The 27,619-nt window shown below is 37.0% G+C and overlaps 1 protein-coding gene across 3 annotated transcripts; it reads left to right on the top strand.

The window, feature by feature from the left end:
• LOC114876851 (sodium/hydrogen exchanger 3) lies at positions 1 to 26,907 on the top strand. Of its 3 annotated transcripts, XM_029188727.2 has the most exons (18): positions 2 to 707; positions 784 to 1,927; positions 4,125 to 4,388; positions 6,831 to 7,027; positions 7,723 to 7,979; positions 11,542 to 11,759; positions 12,763 to 12,965; positions 17,921 to 18,010; positions 18,513 to 18,583; positions 19,545 to 19,760; positions 20,551 to 20,686; positions 20,959 to 21,099; positions 21,215 to 21,284; positions 21,364 to 21,468; positions 21,712 to 21,813; positions 21,934 to 22,095; positions 23,526 to 23,684; positions 24,452 to 26,907. In XM_029188727.2, the coding sequence occupies exons 2-18, from the start codon at positions 1,492 to 1,494 to the stop codon at positions 24,694 to 24,696; spliced, it is 3,072 nt and encodes a 1,023-aa protein (XP_029044560.1). In that variant the 5' UTR covers positions 2 to 707; positions 784 to 1,491; the 3' UTR covers positions 24,697 to 26,907. The 3 variants fall into 3 exon arrangements, 2 of the variants coding, with proteins under 2 accessions (XP_029044560.1, XP_046142244.1); XR_003789458.2 differs by lacking the exon at positions 24,452 to 26,907 and adding an exon at positions 22,656 to 22,729 and having other exon boundaries at positions 1 to 1,927; positions 23,526 to 23,609; XM_046286288.1 differs by having other exon boundaries at positions 2 to 1,927.
• The last annotated feature ends 712 nt before the right edge of the window (positions 26,908 to 27,619 follow it).

Here is a 27,619-nt window from a genome sequence, read left to right as displayed (position 1 = left end):
CCATCGTCGATCAGTAGCGACGTCGAGGGTGGCCTCGTCGACAGCAGCGCACGTTTTTTGGCACCGTCCCCGTGCCTTTTCTTCGCTCTCGTCACGATGGTGTCCATCGTTGACGTCGACGTGGACGTAACTCGCGAGCCGGCGCGCGTGTCAGCGATTTAACTCGCGCAGTGCTGCCGTGACGGTCGATCGAAGCGCACCGCCTGAAACCTGGGAACGCTAACTTCCGTTTGCGACTCCACCATGCTTCGCCTTCCTCACCAGCTATCTTTCGACACGGTATTCCCAGTATTTCTCACCTGGAGTGGCATCCGGAGGCTCGCGGACCTTCGAGGGGCAGCGTGAAGGTTTGGATATCGTTCATTCTCCCCTGAACGCAAGAAGACTGATACCACAGGGAACCAACCCTTGCCGAATCGAACCGCTGCGATTCGATAAAGAGCATCGGAAAAAGCCGGAAAGATCTTCAGTGCGTGTTTCACTGATGGCATTGGATCGAACGTGTGATTGCAAAGTGCTCGAGATCTGTGCCCGTGATCGTGGAGTTTGCTCGCAAAAACGACGCGTAAACACGATCGTTAGACGACCGGAGTGCTTCGGTCTGTTGCAGCTGCGTACGAGGAGGATCCTCTCCGTCGTCGATAGCCGACCGATGAATGCGCGGAGTGGCACGCTCGAGCTGAGGTTTACCATCGAACGACGCCGTGGTAAGTAGGAAAACAAATGTGTCCTATACACAGAGGATTGTCAGAGGTGATTACCTTTAACATTTTTCCATGAGAGGAGAATGGATGTAGATTTTACGGACGCCTTAGGTGACCAGTTCTTATTTGAAATGGTTCATTGACACGAGGCTGGAAAAATCGGCACGAGGAATTACGCTGACTGCCGAAAAAGGCGAGAGGATACAAATATAGCTCGACGTGGAAACAGGCGGCATTCGGAGGAAGCGCGGTGTCGCAAACGGTTCATAGGTGTTTTGCCTCGACAGCAGGATTTCTGTGAATCGATACTCGAATACAAGGTGCATTGCAAAGTGCAACGGACTTCTGAAGAACCGTCGAGTTTTAGTTCCTATCGCGAGAAAAATCCTATAATCTCTGCCGTGAAAGCAATAACGAAGCGTTGATAATTGAATTTCGCTCAAGAATCTGACCGTCTAGTGCAAAGACGCTCATCTAGTGTCGCGAAACCGATCGTCTTCCACGTGCGATAAAATAGCAGAGTGAGAAATATATAGAAATACAGCTTGATCGATCCACGAGACGCCATCGTCGAGAGGGTGTCCCGCGCGAGAAATCGCGTCAGAAAAAGGTAACGAGGGTGTGGTGAAGCAACTAGGGTGTCGCTTGGGTCCCTACGAACAGCAGGAGCCACTCTCAGCCTGAAGTTTTTTCGTTGCTGGAGTTCCCTTCTGATGGTGCTGAGAGTGACTCAGCACCGGCGTCCCCGCCAGCAACAACGACGCCATCGTCGACGCGAAACGTCACCATGGCTACAACACGTGCCGTCTCGATGATCCTGTTTCTCGTCTTCCTCGCCTGTTGGCCATGTGGCCAAGCTGGCGTGGTCAAGTTCTACGAAACCCAGGAAAAACGGGTTCCCGTCAACGATTACGCGATGCACGGACCGATCGCTGACGACCATGAGTTCCCTCGCGACCTGAGGGAACCTTATCCAGGCAAGAGTTTCGGACCGATGGGTCCCGTTGATGGTTCTCTGCCCGACGATGTTTCCTTTCGAAGCCTTTCCGGAGGGAAAGACGGTGATTTGGTGGAACATATGGCGGCTCACGCGGTCCAGGAAGGAGTCAAAGCTCAAACGTCACCGAAACGAGAGTACAATATCATCACCGTGGAATTCCACAGGACCGAGACACCGTTCGTGATCGGTATATGGATCTTCTTCGCCAGCATCGCGAAAATAGGTAGGGAACACGTGGAAGTTGAACTTGAACCGGTGGCCTCTTCGATGGTCTCGTTGGTAGTCGGTGTGGTCAACCCTGTTCGCTGTTTGCGCGACGAAGTTGGCGAACTTTCAACTTTTGACCTTCCCCTCTTGCTTGGAGATCGTGTTTGGCTGGGTCACTTTTGATTTATAAAATGGTGCCACCATTTATTTGAAATTGTTCATTGAAATATGTAGAAAAGTATGTTGGAAATTTGATTGATTCATTCCAAGAAAGAGAGTTGAATTACGTATTGACACATTGTGTTGAATGACACTTGCTAGGTTACATTGCTGGGACAATTTCAACTATCGAATTAATTTTGCAAACAAATTCGGACAGTTTCAATATTATGAAATACGAGAACTATCAACTTCCAATTATCTGATTAAACCTCAAGATAGGCTACATGATACATCATGTTACATATTTTCAATATTGAACTTGGGTTATCATTAGAATAAACGCATTAATTAATTTCTTTCTATCAAACACTTTCATTTTTCATCATCTATATTTACTTTTCGTATTTTTCAATTTCTTTAACTACTTCATTTTGAATTCCATATTTTGCTGACATGAACTTTTATGAGAAACTGTTATCCGTTATAGTGGGAGCTTAATTAGCCAATTAGAAATAATTCTGTTAAATGCCTGGAGATTTATTCTGAGTGTTAAATAACATGTAAATAATATACCGGATTTATAGAAATGCATCTATCTAAGTGAAAGGATTTTCTACAACTTTATCGTGTTATTCAAACTGTTTAACGTTAATCTTCAGGGATTATATGGTTACATAAATGGTTACAATCCTCGCGTTAAATCGTGCGCAAAGAGGTACATCCTATTATTACACTGAATTACCGTCGAAACCCCGTAGAATATTCCCGTTTCCAAAACAGATGCAATACAACGGTATAGACAGATACCAGAATAGTCGGATAGTGAAACATCGGGTACTGGATGTTCAGATAATGGAAATTCTACTCTGATCGTCTTCCAATGGTTTCGATCGCATTAGTCACAAACCACTGTATTCGTGTTGCAGAGCTTTTCACAGGAGTCTACAAGAATAAATCTTCCTTCTTCTCTCTTAGAATAGATATCTGGTAAAAAATAGTTTCGTTTACATTTTTCAGTACCTTCTTCTATTGGAACAAATAGGGTTGTTAGAGAAACATTCCATAATCTGTTTAATGGATAATTTTTTTCAATCTTTTATAATTAATTCTCTGAAATCATACAGAGTAGAGTTCATGAATAGTATTCTTAGAACATGATTTATTTATATCCAAACGATGGCAAACCAAGGCCTGGTTGCAACAGGCGGTTGAACAGAAGTAGCCCAGTACAAATGAGAGTTAACCCTTTCATTAGGAAAAGCTCCGATGCAAAGCGGGCATTCCAGGCGTCAGACTTATAATAGTGAGTAAAGCTCTTTAGCAAATAACGTACTACGTGTTGATTGTGGAAAGAAAACGGTGCAAGCTACAGCCGTTCAGAAAACCTGGCAAGCATCGAACAATTTTAATGAGATTTATGAAGAAAAATTACTTGGCAAACTAGCCATATCTGGTAATAATATGATCAATCGTGACCCAAATCTACAAAAAAAATATTTCAATGAAAATTAGATACTTAAATATTTTAACCAAAGATTTTCATATGCTGAGATAATTTGAAGTTTAAAAAACGGGAAGGAAAATTAAACTTAATACATTCAATCCCAGAGTAATATATACATAGATCATTTACCTAATAATACACATTTCGGTCTGAAAGTATTAAATCGTCCTATTTCCATGGCGAAAGGGTTGATATCAAATTTTCATTAGCTCAAAATTCATAACTTTAGTGATTGACGTTTAATTAATCGCCTTTACACAGGGGTGTGCGGGTACCCGACCCTTGGGTCGGGCTGTAATCGAAATATCGAATCCGGAAAATATTCTCGACCTGAACCCGACCCGAATTTTCAGGTACCTGCGCACCCCTAACTTTAAACGTTCCATAGAATCTCTAAAACGCCCATGAATACCCATGCAAAAATTAAACGATTCTTCTCCCATTAAATCGCGCAAACAATGAAAGGGTTCCAAAAAACACGACTTTTCGTTTCATCCCTTTTTTAACAACAAAAGAAACATAGTTAAAGTTTCTATTGTACGTGCAGGCTTTCACATGACACCGAGGCTGAGCAAGATCTTTCCGGAGTCCTGTTTGCTGATTGTTGTCGGCGTGGTGGTCGGGGTCTTACTGTTCCAGGCGAGCAGTGTCCACGTGTCACCTCTCACACCCGACACCTTCTTCCTGTACATGCTGCCGCCCATTATTCTGGATGCCGGTTACTTCATGCCGAACCGACTGTTCTTCGACCACCTGGGGACGATACTTCTATTCGCCGTCGTTGGAACTATATTTAACACTTTGTCGATAGGTTGGTAAAAATGGGCCACAGAAGAGCGTCGACTATGCGCGAGTGGGAGGATGTTTCTCTTCCTTTTTTTATTTATTTTTTTATTTTTAACTTCATTTTCCATCGAAATATCTTGTCGGCTGCCGTTTTCACATTCGTTTTTATGACTTCTTTTATTTTTGTCTGGCCCCCTGGCTGCTTTCGCGCCTTCGCTGAAGCTGGCTCGGTGAAAAAGCACACGAGCTGATTCAAAAATTGGCTGACGGACGTTTTAAAAGATCTATAGTGCAGCTTTAAAAAGAGATTCTATCGCGTAGAAAAAAATCAGGATTTTATAGAGGCAAGCTGGCGTACACAAATGGACCGCGATGAAGTGAAAAGAATTTTCCTTTGTAGTATTAATTACCGGATATAGAGATTCTTTTTCTTTACCAGTTATTTTTGCGTTGCCGTTTTATTTGGGGAATATTTAAAAAAAGAGTAAAACGCAACGGAGAAACTCAGTTGCATTGAAAAATAACAAAATTTTGTAGAAACAACTTGACGTAGTTAAATGGACCTTAATAGACTGAAAAGAACTTTTCTTTTTGTACTATTAGTCACTGGAAATAGAGTTTCTTTTTTGTGAGGGTTAATTTTACGTCGCTATTTTATTAGCGGAGGTTTAGAAAGGAGTTTAAACGAGGAAAACCTCTATTTTAACGAAAAATAGCGAAATTTTCTAGAGAGGTAGATTGGGGTCGAATAGACCTTAATAAAGTGAAAAGAATTTTTTTAGCTGTTGGGAAATAGTGTTCCTTCTCTGCAAGAGTAACTTTTTCGTTGCTATTTTATGGTTAATTTTATTTTTGTTCCTTTTCTATGCATACGTTTGTAAAAGATAGATAGAGTGATTCTTTGAGTGGGTAGACAGACCGTTAAATGGGTTATTTATGTAAATGGGCTTTGTGATAAATGTAAATGTTCCTCTCTACGTTACACGAGTTGATGGAGTAGATTTTATTCGCTTCTTTTTTTATTTTTAATCATCCTCCGAGTTCGTGCACATGTTTGTGAAAAATATATGATCAGGAGACTCTACTTTTTGAAAAATTAATGACGTTGGCTGAGAAAAATCATTATTTTTTAGAAACCAACAAACTAAAGAATATATTATTATATAGCGATTAACCCTTGAGCAGCGGACCATGGAAAGAGCCCCAATTTTAATTTAATTTTGTATTTCATACTATTTGCATTCTCTGAATGTTACACTGATCTTTTATAAAAATTATTCTTCTAATATCGAAACTCTTCTAATTCAAAATTATACATTTAACTTTAGATTGATATCCTTGTTATATGTTTTGTAAATTTGCCGCTGCTCAAGAGTGAAGTAAATAATTTTTAATAATAGTACGTTTTATTACATGCTAAGGTATTCAAAAGTTTCTAATATTCTTAAAGTTTGAAAAGAAGCAGAAAACAATTTTATAGAAGTTTGAAGGTTTTAAAACAAGTACAAATAAGAGATTCGTAAACATGAGTTTTATACGTGCCATGAAATAGAAGAAAAGTTTAAAGCAGATACTGAAGTATGTAATCAGACTTTCCAAAGAATTATCGAGAACTCAATCTAACTTTTCAATACTTGATAGAATTAATAAATACACATGAGAATACCTCATCCAATCATTTTAATAAAATAAAAATTTCTTACTGTTGCCTATAGCGTCAAATTAAAAATTTCATCACTCTTATTATTAACAGATGTTACTACATATATTACCGCAGCTTAAAATTTGCGAACAGTATTCGTAATCCGTCAATTTTGGCCGAACGTTTCGTAATCTCCCTGTGTATAGAAACGCGAGCAAGCTTTTCGGAGTATCGAGAGTGAAAACGCGAGTACGTCGAACCGCCCACGCGATTTCTGTTTACGGATCAGAGTGTTCGCGATATGGTTACGAAACCTCGACGATTTCCTTCATACGACACGGTTATGCTGCGTGATAATTAAAGACGCAACGTGAACATGTGCTGATTCAAAGTACCGATCAGCCCGGTTACGTTATAATCGTCGATTGACTTTTGTCACGGGGATTTACAATGACTAAAAATGATATTAATTATCTTGTTTGATAAGATTCTCTCCAAAAAACAACTCTGATTTTTTCTAAATCCTATTTTTCGTCATGATTTATGTACCTGATAATTGATTTTATCTATTACATATCAATCAATGTATGACACTTAATCACGCCTGTAAAATGTTTTTAATTAAATAACTCTCAAGGTGAGACATTTCAATTTTTATAAAATTGATCTTTAAATACTTTCTTTCATTAATTAATGAACTCGGAACGGTTTAAAGAATATTTATAAATGCCCATGCAAAAGTGTTGGTAACTTTGAAGTAGTTCAAAAGGAATTTCAACGAACGATGCAGAATGTTTTATTAATGATTAATTAACTATTTTGCAGGTGCTTCGTTGTGGGTGTTAGGTAAAAGCGGACTTTTCGGCTTCGAAACACCGCTACTGCAAATGTTCCTTTTCTCGGCGTTAATTAGCGCCGTTGATCCAGTCGCTGTGTTAGCCGTCTTCGAGGAAATTCACGTGAACGAAATCCTGTACATCGTCGTCTTCGGGGAGAGCTTGTTGAACGACGCTGTCACTGTCGTAAGTATCGATCATGAGTGATTGCATTAACTTAGAGTCACTTAACCCAATGCCTTCTGATTTTCTAAACAATTGCATCGGTCAAGGCTAAGAGCCTTTTGACATTGTGTCTTTCTATGTTTGATTACAGAATGCCTTGTTTTCTTCCGCATTATTCTATTTCCTCTTTTTTATTATGCACTGTTTATGTCACTCCATTATGTACGATTAGAATCTATACTAGGCGTTAATTGGCCATTTGCAATTTTTCCTTCGAAATCAAATTTCTCCAAAATTAAAGGTGCTGGTGAAATACGGGTTTTCAATTTATATTTCACCCATAGAATTATTTCCTATACAAATTTCTAGTGTTTAAAGTAAACCCCTTTGAAACACTATTAATATATCATATCATATCTTGCTCTTTATTTTTTATAATAGGCAATTAATCTTTTTATATTAAAAATACTAATCAAGACCTTATGTGGTCACTTTGATGAAACTTTAAGTTTTAAATTGACATAGCATAGGTGCTATTTAAGGAAACTTTTATGTCATGAAATTGTGTCAGACTTCTGCCATGTATCTTGTCGGACACATATGTCCTATCCATTTCTACGGTGTTAAGAACGTTCGTTGCCCGGTGACATTACCACTAAACATCTTAATCGTAGAAACAGTTGAAATAAGTCGTCTTTGTTTGAATGGACACGCAGGTACTGTACCATATGTTCGAGGCTTACAACGAGATAGGACCGACGGAAATAATTTACACGGACCTGTTGACGGGGCTGGCTTCGTTCTTCGTGGTGGCGATCGGGGGCACGATAATAGGCGTGATATGGGGCTTTGCCACCGGTTTCGTCACGAGGTTCACCCATCAGGTTCGCGTGATCGAGCCCATCTTCATATTCGTCATGGCTTACCTGGCCTACCTGAACGCTGAGATTTTTCACATGTCCGGCATCATGGCGTAAGTAAATCAATTCAATTTTTCTTTCACTTCAACGATAAAAAAGGGATTATTGAAATAGATTATGATAGATTGTGATCGAGATCAAGAGATTCTTGATACTCTTGAAAAGACTGATTAAACGTGAAGTTGGAATAAAACTGACTTTTACTAGATTTACGTCTGAAGCGTTTAATTCTTTTAATAAATGATAAGCTTTTAATTTTATGTGTAATCATTAAATCAAATTCAAAGAAAAATACCTTATTTAGTATGGTAACTGTTTAGGAGAATTAAATTTTAATTATACAGAATTGAACTAGATCGCGACGCTATCATCTCGCTAAATTTAATTAAAATATAAATAAATAATTGAAATTATAGAAAAAAATCCAATTTTCATTCATAGAGCTCAAGAAACCTTTTGAAAATCTTTTCATCTATATTGACAAACTGAAGGATATTATAAAAACAATGAAATTTGGCTTTGAAAAAATTAACATTAACATTAAATTTAGAAATTACCTTATAAAATGATTTGTAAAAGTATGAAATATATTTTTCAACTTTCTTCATTCATTTTCAATTTAATTTCATTCATTTATCTCCATTCTAGTGGATTTTAGAGAAGCTTTTAGTGCAACCTGGCAGTTTCAAGTTGTATACAAACTAATTCTAACTCAATATTATAATTAGGTACACTAGGTACATGCTACACCTACTTGTTATAGTGTAATAGATGCTACAGTAGATGTACCATAATCATACTGAATGAGCGCATGTAATATGTCTAACCAAGACCTAATCCAAATGTAATCCAGAGCCTTGATGAAGCGAGATGAAGCGGCATTGATGGTGAAATATTAGAATACTCGCTTATGTATACGTAGAAATCTCGAATAGCATTAAATTTGGAAACTTAAACCGTGAAAGCTTTGATTAGCTGAAAACGAGGGATGAATGATACACACTGCTGAGCCAATAAGAATGTGATTAATTAATTAGGATTTAATTGACAGGTGTTGTATAAACCTCCCCACGAATGTCCACCATTATTCGAAAATTAATAATAATATCCTATTGTATACCAATTTCACTGAAATGAAGATAACATAATAAGAGATATGGAATTTTCGTAATAAGAGAATTCTATTAATTTGAAAAACAATTTTAAAAAATTCTAATACGACGTTGGTATTTAATAAATTACGTTCTGAATTTTAAAAATTCTTTGATCAAAGGTTAAAGGAAAAGTACTCTCACTAAAAACGATGTAGATCGAATCAAAACACTTGTTTCATTTCCATCGATAAAATCGAAAGTCTGACACGTGCCCGGATCGATCGAGAGATTTGCAAAACGAGCAAAGCTCATTTCTCGACACCCTCCAATTTTGTACGGCGATAAATTTCAAAAAGAACTTTCCACCTCTCACGCAAACTGTCATGTAACTTCGACCAAACGTGCATGCCTTCTTGTAATAAGAAGAAAAAGAAAGGAAAATGTACGTTCTCAACAGATTACACCGTACACCTTGAAACTTTTCAATAACGACGCGTTACACGGAAATTTTCTGCGTGTTTCCAGCGTCAGATCTTCGAGATAGGAGAATATTCAACGAAAGTACTTACATTTCTACCGGGTTACCAATTTACTCGATGACACGTTGAACCCAAGCCAAGGGTAGCCTTGATTCTATCAAAATAATTGAACGATAAGGCAAATCCTTTTAAAACGTCACCACGCCAGCTACTATTCTCGTTAACTCTATTATTTACACGTATCCTGTACCAACTTGAAACGGCGATCATCGATCCCGATGCAAAGTATGCGCCATTTAATAACTGTTCAAATAGGCTTAGCCCGAAATCGCTCTCGTTCTCGATCGATTTCATTGATTTTTTTATTTGGACATTCAAACGGAGTATCCAAACTCCGTTACCAAACGGTAACGGTGATCCGTATTCGGTAAACCTGATAATTATTTATTTAGAACGCTTCGAGTACGGTGATATTTAAAGGGTAACATTGATAAATTGATACGTGAAAAATATCATTTGACTAGTGGATGATTGATTTATCAGTTTTCAGAATTTTTAGAATACATAACCGGTAGATAAAGTGTCAATAGTGAAAAATGATAGAAAAGGTATGATCTTTTATGATAAAATACATAATTAGAAGAAATGTAAAAATAAAGTTCGAATCGATAAATAAAATAATCGTATCCTAAGTAATTCGATAGCTATCAGATATATTTATAACAGGGTTGCTAATCTTTTTATTAAATTAATGCATCATAATATAATATGTGCAATATAGTCGATGGTTAAACTTAGAGCTGCTATTAATATTGAGAGCAGAACCCTCGGCTTCTCAAAGTTCATCGTGTGAAGCTATTAGATTGGAATGAAATTATGCGAAGCCACCCTATTAACACTTTAGCTACTAGAAATAGTACGTAGAGTGTTACATTTTAATCAATTTATGCAATTATCTTCTAAATTAGAAATAAAGTTTGAGAATAAATTGAAGAAATAAAAAAATACAGAATGGAAAGGTACATCGATGTGCCCAAGTACCGTGTGTCGCCGACTTTCCGGACAACCCTTGGCCTTAACAGGGAAGGGGAAAATTTATAAATTGAAAATTGAAAACTTCAAAGCCTCAAGCTAATGTTTCTAATTTTTATAAAATTTTTAAATTAGAAATCATAAGTTCCAGAGTCCAAAGCTAAATTTTTTAAGTCTCGAAAAATTTCTAAGATGAGAACTTTAAATTCCTGAATCGAAAGCCTAGGTTTCTAATTTTCTAAGTTGAAAGTTCTGTATTGAACCTATAGCTCATACAAACATGAAAAATTTAAAGTGTAAGGCATTAATATCAGAGGAGTTTTATTTTCGTATTCCGTCAGGCTGGGAAAGTTAATTCGGGTACCGGAAACGTCGTGTCACGTGACTTGCTCGCCAAAATGTAAAGTATTGGAAGATCAATGTTGCCCTGTCCATCACGGCTTCGTTCGAAGAAGAACGATGAATTATTCATAAGATAGTCACGTTTTCATCGAGCTACTTAACGTTCTGTAGTCTACTTCGACAACTACTACGCTGGATCCAAAGAAAAACTAAGGAAACCAAAGATATCGGAAATACTCCAAACCAAAACTTACGAAATATAAATCTAAAAATTTTGAAAATCATCAAATTAAATAATCTAATAAACAATCCGATTGAAGGTGTGGGGGTTCCCAGAATAGAACACGAACGTACATTAACGTAATCGAAAGTCAAACAAAAGCTCGGGCTGCCATTTAAGTCCCTCTAACAGTTTAGAGCTCTCCCTCTACCCTAAATCGTGAAATGAAGCGGAACGGAAGCGTGTAGAAATTAGTGGCTTTCAGAATGGTGTAGACACGTACGTGTCGTAAATCCGAATCCACCTCGTTGATCTTCCACCCTCCAGAAACGTCGATTTTGTAAATCGACAGATCGTATGTTCGAATTAATTTCGACACTGTACGGGAGATTTCCTACGATCGATACGCTACAAACATCCCCGTTTAACCCTGACCTCTTTGCCGCAGGATCACGTTCTGTGGTATCACCATGAAGAACTACGTGGAAGCTAACATATCGCACAAATCGCACACAACCGTTAAGTACACCATGAAGATGTTGTCCAGTGGCTCGGAAACCATCATCTTCATGTTCCTCGGGGTAGCGACGGTGAATAATCGCCACAATTGGAACACGTGGTTCGTCCTCATGACCATCGTTTTCTGCTCGGTCTATCGGATCGTTGGTAAGTAAAAGGTCGAGGTCGAGGCAAGCTCGTAGATGTCAGACCAGGTGTCAGAACTGCGGCCGGGAACGCGTAATCGCGTGGATCGATTGAATCGTGAACGATAGAGGTATGATTCCGAGCGAATTGAGTAGCTAATGGAATCAGGAGATAAGAGCCTTAAGCTAAACCGATCATCGCTTATCGCGTGTCACTTGATGCTCGGTTACGCGATTCCTCCAACAGGATCTTTCAACTTTCTTGTCTTTGCTCTTTAGTGAACTTCGAGGAGGGTTGAAAGTTGCTTGATAAGGGTCAGACTTTCTGTTAATTTTGTTTTGGGTGAGAGGGTTGAGATCGAGGGTGAAATTGGAATTCGAAATCTTCAATCTAATCTCCAATTTTTCATTTTAAATAATCTTCAGATTCCAATAGTCTTATCATGAAATTTAAGAAAGCTTAATTTCCTTATGCTACTTACTCCCGTATCAATTACCTAAAGTTTTCCAATAATAAAAAATCTACAACCCAAAGAAAATTTTACCTAGAAAAATGGTGCTTCAGATAAACGTCCATGGTGGAAAAAGTAACAAGAAAAATAAGAAATACTATTAGAACCCTCGATACCAAAACAAGATCCCCCAAACGTTTCCAAAGTTACAACCCTCATACTGTACACCCTAACTCTAACGCGCCACTCCTTCTATTACGAAAATGACCCTTACTAAAACCGATGCCCGCCCTCGAACAATATCTTCAAGCAGAGAAACAACAAGTTGAAACCTTCCCTGACTACTTCTCGTTTAAGTTACGAAATCTCGAAAGACTCTTAACAAGATTCGTCGATCTTCTTCTATGACCGACCATTTACATCATAGCTTACTGTCACCAGCTTACGGCTTCCCCGTTCATCATCGATTTATCGTTAAATTGTTCATCACCGAGGACGATTAAAAATTGAATAGCACGTACAGAGGCACAGCACAACCGCAGACGTTTGATGGGAATCGAAATGGAATTTCAGGGGTGATCGTTCTGACAGCTGTGGCGAATCAGTTCCGGTTGCACAGACTGGACAAAGTGGAGAAGTTCGTGATGTCTTATGGTGGCTTGAGAGGAGCGGTTGCATTCGCATTGGTCCTGTTGATCGACCCGAAACACGTGTCCTTGCAACCGATGTTCGTCACCACTACTATTGCTGTCATCTACTTCACTGTCTTCATACAGGTAAGAAACAATTAAAACTTAATTGATTGATAGGAGTACTGTTCAAATTTTTATCACATTCGTCTCATAAAAATGCAACTCTGAATCAATGTATTTGCATCATGAATTTTATTGAATCATGAATTTGCATTTTGAATTACTTTGACCCGAACAATTCACAGGGGTTGAGGTGTGATTTTGAGAGAAACGATTAAGTGAGAGATCAAACATTGCTGAGTTATCTTAGCAAACAACAGATGTTACAATTCTCATGATAACAGCTGCTATTAAAAGCGACTGAAAGTACTATTGGCAAGCTTTTGTGATTCAGAATGATGAATTTAAGAAATACTTTAATAAAATTAGAATTTATTGATATCTTTGCAAATAGTGATCAATAATTTTCATTGATTTTCTCCTGATTTAAACTTCAATGGATATATTTTCAATGTCACTATAATTCATATTTAAATTAACAAATAACAAAATATTTAAATTGGCAGGAATGATATAACACAATTATAGAATTACAAATACAATTGTCAAGATGAATGATTCGACACAAATATAGAAAGATAATAATTTGGAGATTGATTGAAATTCTGAAAGATACATTAGCTCTAATTGAATTCCCCTTAAAATTTTAAACCCAATTAAGATTCCATCTTTCAATAATATAATTATCTAATCATCTTCTAACGAATATAATATTCTGAAATACGACCTCAATTACTGACTATCAAATATTCTACAAATGTTCAACAACTTTTATTCCACTTAAGAAATCTAGCCAATTTGTCTTCTGCTTTGAAATTTACTTAAGTAATCTAATTTTCATTCTACTTTGAAAATCTGCTTAAGAAGTTCATGTAATTTTAATTTTACTTTGATACCTAATTAAGAAGTCTGTTAACGTTTCTTTGAAACAAAAATTGGGGGGGGGGGGGGGGAAAATAGAAATTGATTACATTATATTATATCTCAGTCTGGCCAAAGCTTTTCGTCATTTTCAGGAAGGGAGCTCTTTTTTACGTTCCTAGTTTCAACTTTCTGTTTTATATCTTTCATTAGGATTATCCTGACGTGTCGTAGAAATACCTTGCAGACTACAAAACTGACTTTACCAAGGTGGTTTAATATTTCCTACGTTTTGTTTGTCGGTGTGCCCCCATAAAAGTTTGAATTAAACTTCAGATGCTATGCTGAAATAATACACGATGCACTCAAGGTAATACACTTGAATATTTTCGTTGCATTCACGGTTATATAGAGGAATAACAATAAAAGAGGTTGCCTGATTCAAAGAGGATGGAACGATAAGTCGGATACTCTTTCTTTAAATCAACATATCCCAGGGTGGGCTTCGCGTAGTTTTGATGCCCTGGGGCTAGTAAGATGTAAACTTCGAAAAATGTTGATTTAAACTCGAGGAGCCATTCGGTGGTATCGCGAGGTCGAAATTTTCTTTATAAATTTTCCACCACTCCAAGTAACAGGCAGAACATATGCAGAACTTCGAAGAAGAAATTGAAGGATATACAATTCAGGGTGGGAAAAAATATTGTGTACGTAGATGATAAAAAGTTTCTTCAATATTCTTCTATGAATAATGCTAAATTGTTTGACAAACTGAGAAACTTCTAGACAAGACTTATCCATAATTCATTCGAGTAAAAAGAAATTGTATTAAGCCGAGATTGTTTGAAATTTTTAATTGGGTGTTTATTCTGAACGGATAAGCGATCCTTTGACGTGCGACACTTTGTAAAATCAAACTATGTATTTTAATCAAGAAACTTTGAAGAGGCTTGATTAACATAGAATAATAAAATGATATTTTTCGTTTTGATAATATAATTTCTCAAAAATATTACCCGTATATTTGTGCAATTTTCAACGCCTTGAAGTTCGAAATAGAAGATTATTAATAGAATTCAACAGGCGCTATGAAATTACTAATTTTCCAATTGCAATTAGTATAAAAGTGTGTCAATCACAAATACGCGAGAATACAGCATCAAAGTGGAAATTTTACCTAACTTCTGAAAAAATATTATTTATCTCCTCATATAATATTTTATTTTCACGGTAGAGAGTATCATTTTTTGCAAAAAATAATTCATTAAAGAGGATACAATTTCCGGCTAGTAATGGTATACTACCTAAAGGCTCAGAAATTCTGTAATCTGCAGATAATATATCAAACGAAAGCAAAGGTAAAAGCGAAACAAAGCTACGTTTGTACAGTTATGGACGTATGTAGGTACATACGTCAGTTCGGCCATTACCAGGTAGAATTTACTGAATGATATTTCACAAAGGACCACCTAGAACATAGGAAAATATGACGCAGTCTATTATCAGGATTTCTGTTGTTATCACAGCGTATGTTAGCCATAGAATACTAGAACGTTTATTACACGCCTCAGTCATTTTATCATCATAGGCAACTAGGGATAAACTTGGAATCTGTCCCGAAGTAGCATTTTACGACAATCCACGCACAATACACTCGCAACCAAATCAGGCTGTTGTAGGAAAAATGGTGATGTCCCGGATTTCCGCCCATCCCCTTAGACGTTCCCGAGGAGAATGACAATATAGGGGAGGAGGGCTCCTTAATATTTTTTTTCTATTATTTCTTTTCAGTTCTATATCAAAAGTTATAATAATTATTTTCTTCTAAATTACCTTTGATATTAATATCGTCAAAATTAACGTTTTAAGAATTTCTGCTCCTACTATATCATCGTTTCCTCTAGGGAAGTCTGATTTGATCACGAATGTACCAGCACATTCACCAACACAAATATATGTACGTGCCACCAAAAGAATACGTCCCTTTCCTTCTTTTATATACCATAAAGTTTCAGAGGTTTCTTCCCATTACGACTGACACGAAAATACGAATAAAGTATTACGACATAGTCATTCTTCTCTCTGAACGATTATTTTCTACAATTTTTCTGCAAAAGAACATGATTTTCTTTTTTTTCTTACTAGACAATAGTAAGTGTATACTATAGTATTCTATTCTAATAAAAAAATAAAATGAAATTTGATAGATTTATTATCTTCTTCTTTCTCATAATACTTAGTTCCTACATTTCTAATTTTCTAATTTTCTAATTTTACTATAATATTAAATACGACAAGTTTAACACCTTCATTTCTTAATTTTGTACAGTAGGTACCCATCACCCAGGTTTCGAATTTCCTCCCTTACTCCAGTATCCCATTCTACTGAAAGTCTAGAACGAAATTTATATTATTAATACATCTATTATCTCCAAGTTTGATGTATCAAACTCGATACTCGATTCTGATTGTCCGAATCATAACTCTCGGCTAATACATTATTTAAAAGAATCAACGGCAGACGGAGCATCCATCACAATTAAAGAGAATGCAATTAACTTATCCGATGAAAAAGTTTCATTTATATTTAACAAAGAAAGCCGTGAGAAGCGTTCGGTTGTTAAACAAAACGAACCCCATTAATTTCTACTTTTCACGTAGCCCGAAAGAATCGTTCGCGTATAAATTCGAGGGAGCACCACGAACGAAACTGCAATCAACTGTTCTACGCACATGTTCATTATGCAAAAACATTTGCGCCTGGCCATTTCATTCACGGTTAAATTAAGATTAAAACCCCATTCATAACCCCCGTTCACCCTCGTTTTACTACATAATTTATCAGCAATAGCCCCCTTTTTCTCGGTAACTGTTCGCTTTAATTTCAACCTTTATAGGCTGGAATTAAATCGAATCTGAATAAAAGTAAAAAGAGAAAGAAAACAGTCGGCAAATAAAAGTGGCAGCTTAATTAGAGCTGCAAAAGGTTGAAGAGTACGTGGACGATAAAGGGAATGGGGAAAAAAAAAAAAAACAGAGCTACTCAGAGAAGGAGCGTCCTGTTTGCGAACGTCGCTGATCGAAGTCCCATTAATTCTAAAAACACCATCGACTTTGTCGCGCAATCGATCGGAAACTCGATGCTGATGGCGTTCCTGAACACGCTTCGCAACGTCGGCTCGATCCGTACCGATAACTTACACGCTAAACGCTTCGATTCTGCTCGAAGGAAACATCGTCGACTTTTTCTTCCAAGAGGGCACGAACTTGGAAGAAACTTGTTCGAAGCATTTCGCGAGGGAGAAAGATGGTGTTCGGTTGTGTCGACGACGGAAATTAATCAAGAAGATAAATTGAACTAGGAAAATTTTTTAAGTAAAGCTCATGTTTTGTTTTTTAATATTTCAAAACGATAATAAGATTTGATATTGAGAAGCACCGTACTCGTCGTATCGATTGAGAATATTATTTAGTATGCAAGATTAGAACCTCGGTCTGACTAAGAATGTCGAATACGCGGTTTCTAATTAACGACTGTTCTAATGTGGTAGACATACGACGCGACGCTTTGAAAGATCAGCAATGGATCATTTGAACTTTACCGCGCTAGTTCCGAGTTAAATTTACTATCCTGTGGGAATATGTTTAACGTGCTTAGAGCATCGTTTAGCATAATCTTAGTTTTATGTTGCATCAGGGGTTGCATCTAATTTCGCGGGAATATATGGAAACTAGGAAGGGAAAGTTGCCTGTGAAATATGCATGGTTGAAAGGACGAAGAAATTTCAGATGTGTACTGAAATAATTTCATACAAATGAAACAGATAGATCACCTATGAAATAACAAACAAATTATCATATTAGTTGCTACACTATGAATAAAAATTTTAAATTTAACATTTTCTACAAATAATCAGGAGTGTGAGGGTACCCGAACAATTTTATATGCTGGACAAAGTTTCGAGGTTCTGCTCGTACTCGAAATAAATTTCCGACCCGAATTTTCGGGTACTAGCACATCCCTAGTATCAACAAAATAACAAAACCTTACGATCGTTTATTATTCCACTCACGTTCTCCATCAATGATCCAGAGCTATCAGAACATTCTGCTTTCAGGGTATCACGATCAAACCTCTCGTGAAGATCCTGAACGTGAAGAGGGCTGAAAGGAAGAAACCGACCATGAACGAAAGGATTCACGAGCGGGTACGTGTGCTATTCGTCCTCGTGTGCATATCCTGCTAGGCGATCGAGCGTAACGAGCTAGATTTCGACGGTATATCATGCGAGAACGAAGGATCGATCGTTTAATAAAAAAATACGGCAGGCGTGCACAAAGAAGGTCGTACAACCGCGAACGTTGTATAAATTACAGAGGTTGTACGCTGTTATCGTTAAAGTAAATATCGGCAAAAAAAAAAAAAAGGAATAACAGTAGGGCCACGATGCAGTGGGAGAACGATGCAATCAATAATCCGTTGGTCGCGAACGCGTGCAAGGATCGCATTGATTTTCACCTGGGGTGCCCTTTTGTAAATGAACGTGTCGAGAAAAGAACAATGGGCCCGTAAATAAGAACGTGTTCCTTCGTGGCTGATACTCTCTCCTTTTTTTCGGGGGGGCTGCATATGTATGCGTATTATACGTGCCGGGTAAAACGGAAATAATGAGCTCCGGCTAAACGGAAATGACTTACACGGTTTTTCAGATAATGGACCATGTGATGGCCGGGATCGAAGACATCCTGGGCAAGCACGGAAATTACCATCTGCGAGACAAGTACGTATACTTTTTTAAAATACAGTTTTAGACAATTTTGATCTAATTAATAATTGAACAGTGAGCCTGGGTCAATCGTGATTCCAAACCTAAAATTAAATGTAGGTATAATCATTAAACAAAAGAATTTTTAAAGAAATAGTACAAATTATGGAAAGTGAAAATAATATCAAATACAAAATTACATTAAAATTGAGGCTCTCTTCATGGTCCGTCGTTCGAGGGTTAAAGGTCGTAGACGGTTGACACTATAAATTTCATTAACAGTAGACAACCAGAACCTCCTATTTCTTATTCTAAATTATACACATAATTTTTAATTATTTGTACCTCCACTCGCTCCTATATTGACTTATCAATCTTCAAATATAAAATCCACCCTTCTTCTCCTTAAAAAGTCTTCGAATTTGGAGAAACCTGAAACAGAATTAGTATTCTTGTCAATATAATGATGTAAAATAGCAAATTATAAAATTGAATGTTTAAGTTATCGATAATTTTTGTCACAATAGAAAATAAATGTGTTAAAAGCCAAACCATAAGTTTCAGCGAGTTGGTTCCGAGATTTATTAACCCTTACGCCTCTACTGGGATACATACGTTTCAGGAGATGCTCAAAATGCTCTCGCGGGACACGTACGATCTGAATGGCTACTAAATTCTACTATAATAATAGATTATAATCAGGTATATGAATAGCGGGGCGAATGTTGCTCGGATGTTGCCTGTAACGTTGAGTGTAAGGTTGATAAATCGTTGAGGGATTTGCGCTGTTTGCTCTTCTCACGAATTCACGTCACAGGATGCTTAAATTTCACTGTTCCGTGAAGAAACGTTCTTACATTTATCACGAAATAATGTACCCTTTGAAGAACATTTCTTATCGTTTAACAATTTATATTTTACGAATGGTTTCACTATTTCTTCCTCTTCTTATCTTTTCTTCTTTTTTCATTTTCAGGTTCAAACGGTTCGATAACAAATTTATTCGTCCTTATCTGGTGAGAAATCACTATGGAGCCGAGCCGAAAATATTGGAGACGTACTCTAAACTCGCGATGAAAGACGCCATGGATTACATAAGGAGGAACGCGTCCACCATTGGTAATATCAGCGGTACTGAAAGCATGTCCGCGATATTCCGCAACTATAGCAACACGGGCCAATTCAATGGAAGGTACGGTTGTTGTTTTTAATTTTATTCCTGGTTCGTCTCATCCTTTTTTCGTTGCTCCACGATCCGTGGCGCACTGAATTATCTCCCTCGTACTTGACCTGTTTACTCGCACAATAGGAAAAGCAAAGAATATTCCTTTGATCACAACAGGTGCATAGCATCCTCTCGATGCTCCAGAGAAAACATATTAATTATAGAGAAAGTTTTCGGTCGGAGATACAACAGAACGGTGAACCAGACTCTTTTTTATCTCTGACGTCGGTAGATTTCCTTCTGTTTTGCTTGACTTAATGTCGTAATTAACGTGATGGAAAATTCTCTTCCTACCTATGAAACGGCTGAAATACACCGGAGAATAATCTTAGTTTCTTGGTTTGACGATGCACTGAATAATTAAATTATTCAGCATGTGTCTAGAATCTAAACGTTATAAAATTGCAGCTCTCTCCATGGTCCGTCGTCTGAAGGTTAATAGTAATAACCAGATATCTAATCGATATACTACAAATGCCATAGCCTTTCAAACATTTGATATTTCTGAATTGTCCATTTGATATTTGCAACAAATCAATACGTATCCATTTCATCCACGAACAAAACTCCATTGATATCACTATGTAGAATAGTAGATAGAATAGAATTCAGTTCGTATGCACATCGTAGAAAGAAGTATAATCAAAGATAAGTCTGCGTTGTATCTGAATTGAACGGCAAAGCAAGCTCGAAGCAGAGTATCGATCTTGAAGTGGTAGCCCGTCATAAAATGCAGTCTCATTCTTTCTCCTTCCAGTCCAAGTTGCAGCCAGCTCGATACGGGCTGGAATATTGATCTCCAAGAGCTGGAGTACAACCCTTCCAAGAAGGACTTGACGGACGCCAGGATCCACCACTTATTGGCCGAGGAACTTTGCAAACCTTACAAGAGGGTAAGGAAAGTCATGCCGAGGAGGCTGTGAGCGTTTGCTGACGAGGAATGTTTAGAGGATATCGCATCGTTGCAAAATTTCGCTCGTCGATATCCTTCTCTTGAAATATACCACAGAGGCATTCAATTTGAATCTAGGATACTTGTGAATAGTCAAACTTTTAAACTATTCACTTTATCCTTATAAATGTCGAATGAAAATTAATTAATGTCAAAGAGATGGTTTTATACGGAGAAGAAATTATCTGAAAAACAAAATTAAATTTCTTGCAGCATCGTCGTTTCAGCTACAGTCGACACGCGGTGAACGATCGCGACCTCTCGACCCAAGTCAATTATAAGATGCACATGAACATCCGGCGTATGATGGGAGAGCACAAGCATCGTCACAAGCGCAGTAAAAAATTGCTCAAAGTAAGAGGTCGTCATTCTATTTGCCACAGGGTTGCAATTCACTCGGCTTCTTTGGCGATTTGCAATTAAAGCAATTCGTAATTAAAAATCCTTTCCCCTTTTCTCTTCTGTGCAGGACGGCAAACAGAACCACGTGAGTTTCCCCGAGTTCCAGCAGAACGGCTCGACGAAGTTGTTCACCCAAGGTAATTTTGGCGAAAGAATAATCGATACCGGTCCTCCGGCAAAGGCTCGTTTCACCAGGTGAATTTTAATTGGTCGCAGATTACATCAACGGGGTGCTGTACGAGCTGGAGAACGGGGACACCTCAAAGCCTTCGAGCAAAGAGGACTGGGACTCTGCGATAACTTTCACGGCTCGTACTTCCGGTAAGCAGTCGACCATCTTTTTTTTTCTTTTACCTCGATTCTCATTTGACAAGTTTCTGGGCTGGCTCGTTAGAGCGCCAACTTTCTGGACGAATTTTCGCGCTATTCAGTGCATCCTTTGAAGAATTAGTCGCTCCCCCCTGCTGTATTCAAATTTAGATTCGTTGCAATCTTACGCCGGATGAAAGGAACTAATTCCTCGTTCGATTCATCGAGGAATTTCTTATCGTATGATTTCTTTAGACTCGTCGAACGTGAACGTGGAGAACCACCATGGAGCGACCACCACCACTTCGATGGACACCATCAATACCGATGATCCGGATATGAAGCTGGGACGCGATGGTGAGTCGATAGGATTTCAATTAAAGCGTTATCTGTACAACCGTTAAAATTGGAAATTGGAAAAACTTGCGTTTCACGAGATTCGTTGAACGTTTGGTGATTTTTTTGAAAAAATTGTAGATTGCTACAGGGTAACCACGCCGACAGCCACGGAAACCATGCTACCATGGAAGAGAGAGGACGATTACGAATCCGGACATCCGATTAAACAAAACGAATTTCCTGCCTGGTGTTCCAATAAAGAGTACCTGGCTTATAGTTCTCCATCTGCAACATTTCTAGGTACGATTGATTAAATAAAGTCTGTAATATCATAGATAAAACGGAAGTGATATGATATTGATACAGCTGCCAGTTTCCACTACATTACACTCTTGAAAACAGACACTTTGTGAATATATAAAGTGTTTAAGAAACGATGGTTTCGACACTTGCATTATATTCTAATTTGAAATGAAAAATTGCAAGTGTCGAAGCATCTAACACTTTATAAAATTGATTCACTGTAACACTATTACTCTGAAAACTAACACAATTCTTTCAATAGGGTTTGGGTAATCCTCGAAATTGCTATCCACAGTTTTTGAATCTTTTCGTGTTGTTTTAGGTGTTTTCTACTGTATTGCAGGTCTATTTTTCAGTATAAATTCTATTTAATTTCTAATTAATTTTGTAATGTTTAGTCTATTTAACTGCCTGTAAGATCAATTTTACTTTCTATATCAAAGGGTTATGTTAAGTAAATGTTTGGATGTTATTAAAAATTATTGAAGAATGATTTCATTCGGTCGATTAAAGTTTTATGATAAATTGCGTAAACAATGAAAAACGCTGCTTTACAGGAGAGCTGTATTTGTGAGGCCAAGCCAGCTTGAGCTCGGAGGATACTAGTCTCGGACTTCCGGCCGGAGTACATGTAAATGTTACGCATCAAGTTCTTCAGACTTTTCTATCGTTTTCTTTCTTCTTTTCCAACGAACAAGTCTGATTTTGGGTTACCCAATCCCTTTTGATATTCACGCATACACACACACACACACATACACATAGAAACATTCCACTGTTACACGATTAGTTTTGCACCACACCGGAAATTCTACTGAATTCTTTTGATTCTATCTTACCTATACCTTGGGTATAATCTCTGTTTTTTTGTTGCTTTGGCCTTTCACGAGCACCTGTTTCGCCTTTCTGCAGTGTAATGGGTGTTTCAATTGTTCTGGTCACCTGAAATAAAAAACGTTTGTTGTTAGTATTAAGCAAGCATAACAATTGATCTCGGAATTTTGCAATTTTCAAGAGGAAGCATTGATAAATTGTTATTACTATGAACAAGTCTTATCAAGTTCTAATTTTGAAGGATAATAAATGACTATTTCAACTATAATCAGAAAAATTACAACCCCAGGTTCAACCTATAATTACCTTGCAAATGATGAAAATTTCTATGGATTACTTGAAGCGTTGAAGTGTCACTAAAATCAATAAAATAATCATTCTAACTCAGATCCTGTGAAAATCTTAACTCTGTAAAAAATATTTACAGATTTCTGAAGTATCATAAATTACATCTTTGAAGTAAATGATTTCCTCCATACATTTAATTTACTTTAAAAAAAAAAAATCAACAACGAATACATTTCAGGAGGTCAAACGAAGCACCCTACGGATTCCATTAACTTCTCTATTAACATTATTTTTTATTATCAAAGGTGGAATCGAGCAGCCAAAAATCCAATCAGTGATTGGTCTATTTCGACGAGAAAGTGTTTGCACCCCAGACAGTATGGATTGCCAGGAAACCGTAGACGAGCGTGACGAATTCATGTTGACGGAGACAGAGCAGATAGAATCGCCCACGAAAACCTCGAGTGAGTACAAACATCATTCTCCTCGAGAGAAAAATCGAAGCTGACTAAACGGGAATATATGTTTTCTCTATTACTCGAGTGAACTTCAAGTACTTTGCTAAATTTGTTCTTCCAATCGTGCTCTCCGAAGTACGCACATCCATTTAAGATGAACACAATTCAATTAATTACTAGTAAAATATATTTTCAATTGTGGAATTTAATAGCCTCGTTTCAGAGTTCATTTAACGCGTTAACGAGATTCATTGTGGCAGAAAGCTTTTAATTGCGTAAGCGCCACCGGTTACCAGATGTAAATGAAGGTTATATAACTCTGAAAGCTTGAAGCAATATTACGAAATGTTATGAAAACAGGGAGACAATGAGGGTATTTAATTTAGCAAATGCGTCAATAAATACAGTAGAATAGAAATAAAAAAGTATAAGAAAATTTGAAATACTCTTGATTTGTTCGCTTTTTAGGGGTAGGCCAGATCCATAGAATTTTAGAATATTAGAATATTAGGATATTAAAATAGCAAAATCTCAAGATTTTAGAATTTTATAACTTTAGAATCTTGGAATTTAAAAATGATAAAGAGTCTACTCCACATTTTTTTGGAAGGAAGAGAGGCCCACCCTGACTCCACCCTAATTACGATTTGGACGATAGGGTATAGATCATCAGCTGCTGATTATGACCTGCTCTTATTCAATTCCTATCATTAGACAGAATGTGCTAATACTAACAGAAAATAATAAATATGAAGGATTAACTACTTTTTCAGCAGGGGGAAAGAAACCTCCAACCAGACGAGTATCGATGATGGAACTGTGCTCCATGGAACGATCCAATTCAGAAAGGGGAACAGAAGATGGCTCCCATTCGTTACCAGAGTGTTGGAATCATCCCCAAAGACTCCGAATGAGCTCGTTCCCCTACTCAGCCCAAGTTCCAAGTCTTTCGACCGCGCTCATCACATCTTCTTCAGAATCGTCGGAGGAGATCGACGAGGAAGAAGAGAAAGCTTGACCTCTGGAGGTCGCCAAGGGGCAGACGTCGTCCTACGCGGACGTCGAGCGTCGTCTGCGTCGCCCATGGAGGCGACCACCGCGACGCTCGTTACTCTCGTCGCTCCTTCGACGACCTAGCGCTCCGGTCTGATGCAACGTTACACGTTTTCAATGGGAATCGAGCGATCTCTAGCAGAAAATACCACAACAGCTTTTCAGGAAGATTTCAATAAACAGTTTTCCAAGAAGAAATTTTTAAAAGAAGAATTTTCCAAATAGAGAATCTTCTAGGGGATAACTTTCGTACGTAGAATTCGTTTCGAAGAACAGTTTGTTAATAGCGAATTTTCCAAATTTTTCAAATGAAAATTTTCCAGCAGAGAATTTTCCAAGGTAGAATTTTTCAGAAAAAGAATTTTCTAACAGAATGCGATTGCTCTAACGCCCCTTCGAAGACGAACGCTTCGACAACAGGAGGAGGATGAGTATCTCCTTGAATTAATCAGACGAACTCTCCCCCTCGTAGGACCACGATGACGGAAAGTATCCTCGTTTTGACTACCGTTGCTTTCATTCGCACGCAGAAACGAGTGTTTCGGGTCGGTTTTTTTTTGTAGATAATCTCCGTGAAGAAAGAATATTTTCTCGTTTGATTAGATGGACGAGGTACGAACGAAAGGTAGACTCGAGTGTGAACGAAAATTGGCGGTGAATCAAGGTTGCGTTCCTTTTTGATACTCGGTGATCGTGTGAATCCTTTTTGAATATGAATGGTGATAAAAAAAAGAGCGAAAGAAAGAGAGAAAGCTATTTTTTTAAAAGCTAATATCGTTTCCTCCGTGCACGACTGACGCTGGTGAATTCCGACCATTCGGAGGAGTTGATCTTTCTCCTAGTTGATTTTTAATGCTTCCTGAAATAATCAGACATGGAAACGTTTACGATCAAGGATGTTGACGACCAGCATGGTGTGACCTCTTGAATCATCCTCGAGAAGGATCTCTAAAAATGAAATATATATCATGAGAAATGTCTCTTTCGTAAGTGCAACAGGTTTGAGAAGCACAATACCGTACACGTACAATGTGTCCCATTACGAGATATCAATAGCTCGATTTATCAAAAAATAATTTTAATAATAATTGTATGTTTAGATAATGAACATACATTCATTTGCAAATTACGTATATTTAAAAATTGCAGGTATATCATTATCTACTTAAAACCATTTTTAAATTAAATTTAATTTCTAATTTTTATTTACTAACAAATTTATTTATTAGTATTACCAAAGATTTATTCCTTCATAAATTTATATATTCAATTTATGTTAATAATGCAAAGTTTATTTTTTAATGCTAACAAATTTATTTCTAAAACACATAAGTGAGCTATTAATATTTTATAATCGGACACCATATGTATACATGTATAATATATGAAATTGACGTCTTACTATGGATCGTCGAAATTTTATTTGCGGTAAATAGACACGTGGAAGTTGTTTAATGAAACGCTCCTCTCCTTAAGTATGGCCTTAAACAAATAATAACTAACTAACTAATTAAAGAAGTAATTAACTAAGAGTCTCAAGTAGAAAAGCAACCGCGAAAGATGTCGTAGGTCAGTATCTAACCCGATGATACCACCATATGTACATAAACTAAAGAAGAAATAAGGATAAGAAACGTTTCTTAGCGAGGTATACGTAGCAAGTTAACGCGATGACTATTATTGCAATCATTTATCAGACATAAAATGAGAAAATAGGAACATTGGCGTGTCAGAGTGTGTGCATGTGTGCAACCAATCGGGTTGGTGCAAAGGGAAACACTAGAATTCGGGTTTTTATGAGAATTGAAGGATTTTCAAGTGCTTATGGAATTGAATGATACACTGACCCATTATCCTTTTATTGTTTAGGATTAAATGAAATGATCGAAAATGCGATTGTCCAACGAACTTGAGTAACTAGAGAAGATCAGTGGAATTATTTGATGTTCATTTCTTTCGACAAACTGAAAACAATTAAAGAAAAATTTATAGACAAATTTATTTTTATTTTTAATTTATACTAGGGTTGTTCAATAAGTAAAAAGAAAAAAGTTTTAAGATTTTTATCTGAAAACAGTCTATGTCGTCAAGTTCACATTAATTATGTATTATAAAAAAAATAATTTATTTTATAAAAAAAGAAACAAATATAAAAAGTGTTAGAATCTAATCAAATTAAAATACTAGAAAAAGTAATTTTATTTAACAATATAAATTAATCTTTTTAAAATTTCATAAAATTCTATACTTATTGAATGACTCTTGTAATAGTCAATATTAATTTTTTATAAAATATTTATAGGTAGTCCACCTTTTTAAACTAATTAATTCTACGTACGGAAATGAAGAAAGTTCGTACAGACATTTCTTTGTTCCTTTGTTATTTAATCGTAAGCGACTTTTGAAAATCAAACAAAGACATTCGTAGAATTCGAAACCGACGAGAAATAATCCTAACCGTAGTGTAAATATACTATAATTAATCATGAGTCTTACTTTGCATTCCAAAAGTCGCTTGTTAGTCTTAAGATTTCCTTGGACGTATTGTATGTGTGATAAGAACATTCTTCTTATTGAAACACGTGAAATCAGTGCTAAAAATATATTTATAGTAACAGAACATGAATTCTACACGTTCGAAAGAAGCATCTGTTTTGCGTTATTAAATTCCAACCACGATAAAGAAAAGAATCTTAATATTACAATACGTTCATGAATACTTTTTACGATACACAAAATTTTTCTAATTAAATAATTAACAAATGTTCTCGTTGGGATGTATGGGTACCCGAGCCTCGGGTCGGTTTGGGTAACGATCGGGTTGGATCGGGTCGGCCAAAACACCTAAAGTTCGTCCAACATATAAATTTATTTGAGTACCCGTAATT

The sequence above is a fragment of the Osmia bicornis genome, chromosome 6 (genome assembly GCF_907164935.1).
Source record: "Osmia bicornis bicornis chromosome 6, iOsmBic2.1, whole genome shotgun sequence".
NCBI lineage: Eukaryota > Metazoa > Arthropoda > Insecta > Hymenoptera > Megachilidae > Osmia > Osmia bicornis.
This window is presented reverse-complemented; position numbering and strand designations above follow the sequence as displayed.